Raw genomic sequence first — 7,626 nt, 5'->3', positions numbered from 1 at the left:
CACGCCCGAATCAAATAGGCCAATTCCTTTAAGTGACTTCTCAAGGGACTTGATATTTGGTCTGTAGTGTGCTGGTGTGAAGAGTACCATATTTGTTAAATTGAATGACCTTTACCTACAGCTTTTTACAAATTAATCTTCTATTCAATAGCCTGAATTGTAATTCGAATTACAAATTCAGCAGTTTTATGTGGAAATGACAGGATATTTGGTCATATTTGATACACTTTATTTGACCTAATAATAAGCACACTGAGCACTTAATAATACAACAATGTACACAGAAAATTTCAGAGAGAAATTCGGAAGGAAAAGATCACTACCTGGTATTTTTTTTCATTTACATGTAGTGAAAATCCAAGAGTCTGGTTAATTGACTTAAGATATTATTTACATATCAGTGAGACAAGGAATGATCAATTTGTTTCAATTAGTGCACTCATACTCTTTTCCTGAAAAAAAGGGTTTGTGTGTGCTTATTGTGCCTAATACAGTATGTGTGTTGCGGAATATTTTTTTAGTTTTAATGATACATGAGGTTGCACGAATTTGCTTACCATCAAGTAACATTTACAACATGGACAGTCTCAAGCTATGACTCCCTAACATGTGTTTTGATATTGATTGGCTTGGCAGATGGTGTTGTTTGCAGCGGTCACTTTTAGTATTTCGCTCTTTTCATTGAAGAGTTTTTGCCCTTTGTTTTCCTTGCACAGGTCATTTTTTTGGCAATCCTTTACATATAGATATTAGGGCTATATTTGTTTGTCACAGTCCAAACAGTTGGACAAGAGTTGTTTTTGTAATAAGGACAAGCCTGGTGATTTAGACAAGCCTCGACAAAGATCTCAAGGCCTGTATTATCTGCTGGTCTGTCAAGATATATGTCCGAGATATTAAATTAAAAGACAAACAGGCCCCAGGACAGCTAAGTATATAGTCATCCATAGCAGACTCTGAAATTCTGATGGGTTGTCTGTACAGAAATTTGGAGCCTGCAATTATGGTGGGTTTTAGTGGACCAAGCTGACTCGGGTATAGACATTGAGTGGTATACCTCAACCAAAGTAAAGGAACTGATGGTCATTTCATTTGGTACAGTGCTGTAGTCTTGGAGAGAAAAAGCAATCAGTATTCATGAGAATTTAAAGATTGTTTTTTTTCTGTGTATCTTCACTTACACTGGGAAATAAAAAGGTAAAAGTCAACTTGAAAAAGAAAAGAAGATTTATTTCTGATTCTATGTAAATGCATCAACACAAAACATGTCAGTTTACAAAAACTATAATTATATTTTGTTTTAGGGACTGGACATATTATTTAATAAACCATGTTTACATCTGTGGAACTAAAATGAATAAAACAACTTGCTGTGAAGCAATATAAAACTTACTTACATAACGTCTCCTTTGCTGTATCAAAGTGTATAACCATCTGTTTACATGCTACTTAGTATACAGGTAACCCATAACACAGGAACCTCGTTACTGGTATATACAGGTAACCATAACACAGGAACCTAATTACTGGTATATACAGGTAACCATAACACAGGAACCTCGTTACTGGTATATACAGGTAACCATAACACAGGAACCTCATTACTGGTATATACAGGTAACCATAACACAGGAACCTAATTACTGGTATATACAGGTAACCATTACATAGGTGACTAATCATGCAGGTAACTTGTGATAAAGGTGACACATTATACAGGTAACCCTTAACAGTCTGTAAGCTTGTTATACCAGTAACCTAATATATGTACACAGGTAACAATTAACCCAGGCTATTTACAGATAACTAATTACCGGTATATTGGTAACCCCTTAAACAGGTAACCCATTTTACTGGTTACCAATAATTATACGGTTACATCTCTGATATTGGCCTCAGGGTCAACTTATTCATCTATATACTAGTAATTGACAAAAAGTTTTTTTAATAAAAAAAGACTTCTTGTAAAGTTTGAACATGAAGACAATAAATACCACTTTTTCTACAAAGAATAGCCTATTTGGTTAATGAAGTCATCAGTGTGTACAATGATAATATTAGCGTATGAAAAATAGTCTGTGAAATATTAATAAATTATGATGATTAATAATAATTTACAAGATCAGATAATTTTCTCAACTATGAGACATAGAGACAATATGCCGCATATCTATCCCCCAGTAGATATTTGATTGAATTACCAGGTATACAATAGTTATAGATATATGATTGGTACTGTGATTACCACAATCTGGGATCAACATAAAACAATACTGAATAAATCATAATACAGAATAGACAATTAGATATAGGGGGTATATGTTCCTTCAGGTACCAATGGAAACTCCAGTAACATGGTGTAAGTCACCACAAACACGAGCATACTGTGTACCACCCTCGTACTACACTTACACAAGATCTGTTTTTCCTTTCTGTAACTTATAGGCTAGGCTGCCAATTTAGAAATGTAAGTGGAACATAGGCAGTTTATAGACCAAAATCTTTAATCATTAAGAATCAAAATGAATATTTCTTCATAATGATCTTCAGGAAAGCATTTAAGACAAGCACTTTATGTTAATAGCTGAAACAACCGTTGAATACTTCATGGTTATGAAATTGCAAAGCACATGAAAGTACAAAATATAATTTAGCTTCGGCTAGCGGCTTTGAACTGAATCTTCCTCAGCAACTTTGGATACTATGGTAACAAGTAATAGAAGGGCATGGCACTTGACAAATTGGCTAGAGAAGAAACATCAATCAATGTAATTTATCTATCACAGTTAGAAAACCATTTTCTGTCATAAAATATTCAGTTTTTATATAAAGCGCCATTCACCTTATCACATAAGAGATTAAGAAACCCCAACAGTTCTTGTTACAATCTGTATGTATATAGAGTCTAATCTTCTCAAAACTAAATACTCTAAATTAATACTGGGTAAAAAAAATGTTTTAGGAAAAACATCGATTGAAGAAGACAAGAAGCCCACAGTCACCTGAGTTCCGAAATATTTTAGTCAATTTGACACTTTCTTGCCCACCAATCAGCCCCAGGGGATCAGTCAGGGCCAATATTTCCATCAAACTGCCATCCCATCTCATAATTTTAACCAACCTTGTATTATTTCTAAAAACAAATAATTCTCAAATACGCTTAGGGATGTGATTCCCCAGGGACTGTGTGACCAAAAATTCATGAAATTCACAATTTAGAGTACCTCAAGACCCTTTTATCTATGCAGAGTATTTCATCCTACCTTATCTGGGTATTGAAAAGAAGAATTTGAAATTTCAGTTAATTTCATCCACTTTCTCAGGCCCCTGGGAGATTGTTATTGGGAGAAAAAGTTGAAAATTTTAATTGTTTATTTATTGGTGGATGATGCACGAGAGACAAATTTGGAATAAACAAAAATAACTGATAACACAATGTCCAAGACCAACCTATAATTTTCTCTATAAAAAGTAGCTTCTGTTATGTGGAGGTATAGTATGTATGAACATCGACACCTAGAATGATTGTAAGAGTATTATAAGGTCTAATGTGTCTGTGACAATATGGTAGTGTACGTACTACCGTGACCTAGAATGATCTACGGTGTAATCAGGACTTGTGTAAAGGTTATAGAAATATTTACAATTGAATAGAATAATCTCAGCATTATACTTTGATTTAAATAGAAATGAAATAAAAAAAAAAAGTTTGATTAGATAATGGAGGAAATTGAGACAACAATAATTACGTACATGTATTATTATATATATTTCATACCATATCATTCTGAATTTGAAAAAATGAACACCACCATACATGTATACAAAGAAAAAAGTACTTGAATCTAACAATGACCTCTTCATACCTAAAACTGATACTTATGGAGAAGGTGAGTAAAAGTTACCATGGAACATAATACGTCCCTGATGTTACAAACAAGCACACATTTACTTTGTCCACAGAATATAACCATGTACAAATAATTCTAAGATTAACTGTACTGCTATCACATTCATGCTTCATATATACATCTACTCCTACAAATCAGGGGAGACAATCCATATCATTTCCCTCGCTGTCATTCTCCCAGTAAACATTGAATAGTGATGACACAAATCAAAACCAACTTTACAACATTTCATGTGTGATTCAAAAATAATTTCATCTCAATGACCATTATATCTTTTTGATGAGCATAAATTTGGCAAATACTCCATGTGAATAATGCACTGTATGTGGCTTAGAGATCATCACTTGTCATTTTGTTGTTTTATTTTTAACTAAAAAAAACACAATACTGTACTAAAAAGAAATACTGAACCAAGAAAAAATACTGTACCAAGAAAAAAAAAGCTTTAAAATCAATACTTATCTTTAGATTATTTCTGCAAAATTATAAAATAAATTTTCATATGTCGGGTCAAAACCTGCTTTATGAATAATAAAATCTGTTCAAAAACATTGTACTGATCAATTTCATCTCCTGAGTCAAGCATTCTTTACCAGCTGGTTCTCAATGCTATGCAAACCCTGACCTATACACATATCATTGTGTATATATTCTAACCACTATTGTATGTCTCCACAGAGAAATTCAACATCATTCACACAATTCAACATACTGCCCAGTAAATAAAGTGAATTAAGGCATTAATATGACCAATTTCAAATTAATTAAAGCATTTATTCAAAACAATATGACCAGCTGTTCAAATATTATGCTCAAAGGGTTCAATGGTGCATATGATCACATGTATTCATACACTGAAACTGTGACACAGCTAAAACAGAAAGATAATTATGTAGAATGTTCTAAGGAATTGTTTTAGATAGATGATAGTCCTGATGTTGCCCTCACTAAGGCTATAATTATAATATTAAAACTAGATATCCATGTTCTAAGTACATGTATACAATTATACACACAGGATACATGAATATGATTGCTTCACAGACAGACATTCAATAGAGGACAAACCAACACATTCTGACATAACAAGTAAAACAAAACACTGGAATTAATAGTAAAAATGGCATTCTTCTAATAATACTATGATGCTAATGGAATTTAAACTTCCAGACCACATTCAATTACTCATCAGTCATTCTGTTTATATGTAGGTAGTCATGACAACACAACAACAACACAATACAGATCTGTATAGTACTCCTTACTCTCTCTTCTCAATAAAAATTAACAAACAGGTGGGATGTATAATTCACCCTGAATAATGATGGCCAAATAATCCCCACTGTATGATGGTGAGATAATCCTTACTGTATGCTGGCGGGATAATCCCCACAGTATGATGGTGAGATAATCCCCACAGTATGATGGCGGGATAATCCCCACCGTATGATGGTGAGATAATCCCCACAGTATGATGGTGAGATAATCCCCACAGTATGATGGTGAGATAATCCCCACCGTATGATAGTGAGATAATCCCCACAGTATGATGGTGAGATAATCCCCACAGTATGATGGTGAGATAATCCCCACAGTATGATGGTGAGATAATCCCCACAGTATGCTGGCGGGATAATCCCCACCGTATGATGGTGAGATAATCCCCACAGTATGCTGGCGGGATAATCCCCACAGTATGATGGTGAGATAATCCCCACAGTATGCTGGCGGGATAATCCCCACCGTATGATGGTGAGATAATCCCCACAGTATGATGGCGGGTAATCCTTACTGTATGATGGCGAGATAATCCTTACTGTATGATGGCGAGATAATCCTTACTGTATGATGGCGAGATAATCCTTACTGTATGAGAACAAGATAATCCCCACCGTATGATGGTGAGATAATCCCCACAGTATGATGGTGAGATAATCCTTACTGTATGAGAACAAGATAATCCCCACTGTATCAAAGTGAAACAATCCCAACCAATGGTTGTTGAGATAATCCCAACCATATAATGGCAAGATAATCCTTACTGAATGATGGTGAGATAATATAAACTATGATGGCGGGATAATCCCAACAGTATGATAGCAAGACAATCCCCACCGTATGATGGTGAAATCATCCCCACCACACAAGACAGATAATCCCAACAGTATGATGTCAGATAACCCTGACCATATGTCAGATAATACAGACAGTATGATGTCAGATAATACAGACAGTATGATGTCAGATAATACAGACAGTATGATGTCAGATAATCCTGATGGTATGACAGTATGATGTCAGATAATCCTGACATTATGTTGTCAGATAATCCTGATGGTATGCCAGTATGATGTCAGATAATCCTGATAGTCTGACAGTATGATGTCAGATAATCCTGATGGTCTGACAGTATGATGTCAGATAATCCTGACCGTATGTTGTCAGATAATCCTGACAGTATGTTGTCAGATAATCCTGATGGTATGACAGTATGTTGTCAGATAATCCTGACAGTATGTTGTCAGATAATCCTGATGGTATGACAGTATGATGTCAGATAATCCTGACAGTATGATGTCAGATAATCCTGACCGTATGTTGTCAGATAATCCTGCTGGTCTGACAGTATGATGTCAGATAATCCTGACCGTATGTTGTCAGATAATCCTGACAGTATGTTGTCAGATAATCCTGATGGTATGACAGTATGATGTCAGATAATCCTGACAGTATGATGTCAGATAATCCTGACAGTATGTTGTCAGATAATCCTGATGGTATGACAGAATGATGTCAGATAATCCTGACCGTATGTTGTCAGATAATCCGGACCATATGATGTCAGATAATCCTTACATTATGTTGTCAGATAATCCTGATGGTATGACAGTATGATGTCAGATAATCCTGACCGTATGTTGTCAGATAATCCGGACCATATGATGTCAGATAATCCTGACTGAATGATGTCTGATTACAGTTTGATTGTTCACAATTTCCGAATATTTGATGACAACAGTTGACCAATCTCTACAATTTGACCGATTCCGACAGTTTGATAGTTGACTAATCCGGACAGTTTGATAGTTGACTAATCCGGACAGTTTGATAGTTGACTAATCCGGACAGTTTGATAGTTGACTAATCCGAACAGTTTGATAGTTGACTAATCCGAACAGTTTGATAGTTGACTAATTCGGACAGTTTGATAGTTGACTAATCCGGCCAGTTTGATAGTTGACCAATGCGCTGGTATGACGACTGATTCTTATAACACAGACATCACACAACACAGCAGAGACACAATAATAATATCATGTTATAATCCCTCAGGCTTCTCCTTATTACTGTCATAGACTCGGATGAGCTCCGCCTGAAAAGTATAAACATCAATGTTAATATTTCTAAATTACCTTTATCCAATGTTTATGACAAAATTATACTGTCGTTTTTACAGTCTTAAAGTGTTTTAAAAGACATAGTAGGGGTAAGAATGAATATATTTAAGACTTTTTCTGTTTTATTTGTTCCTTGAACCTTTCACAGATCACAATTACTTGTCATGTTATTACAAAATGTTTTCATCAACTTCCAAAGAAAGAACGTTTGGAAATGTACTTATTGTTCAAAGTGGAATTTATGATTGCAGTAGTATCTCTACCATTAATAATAATGTCTGCCAGGGATTTTCTAAACTCCCAGTTGTGGAGGAGTA

The 7,626-nt window shown here is 34.8% G+C and overlaps 1 protein-coding gene across 8 annotated transcripts in view; it reads right to left on the bottom strand.

The window, feature by feature from the left end:
* Positions 1-1,209: 1,209 nt before the first annotated feature.
* The window catches only part of LOC117328971 (probable phospholipid-transporting ATPase IA), a 120,455-nt gene continuing 114,038 nt past the window's right edge, over positions 1,210-7,626 (bottom strand). For 7 of the 8 annotated variants that reach the window (XM_033886617.1, XM_033886615.1, XM_033886613.1 and 4 more), the window contains one exon: positions 1,210-7,284. In XM_033886617.1, the coding sequence (XP_033742508.1) occupies positions 7,231-7,284 (54 nt within the window). In that variant the 3' untranslated portion in view covers positions 1,210-7,230. The remainder of the gene's footprint in view (positions 7,285-7,626) is intronic. The other variant, XR_004533085.1, reaches the window with a different exon arrangement.

The sequence above is a fragment of the Pecten maximus genome, chromosome 6, assembly GCF_902652985.1.
Source record: "Pecten maximus chromosome 6, xPecMax1.1, whole genome shotgun sequence".
NCBI classification, from domain to species: domain Eukaryota; kingdom Metazoa; phylum Mollusca; class Bivalvia; order Pectinida; family Pectinidae; genus Pecten; species Pecten maximus.
The sequence above is the reverse complement of the archived record's forward strand: the minus strand, read 5'-3'. Positions and strand labels throughout refer to the sequence as shown.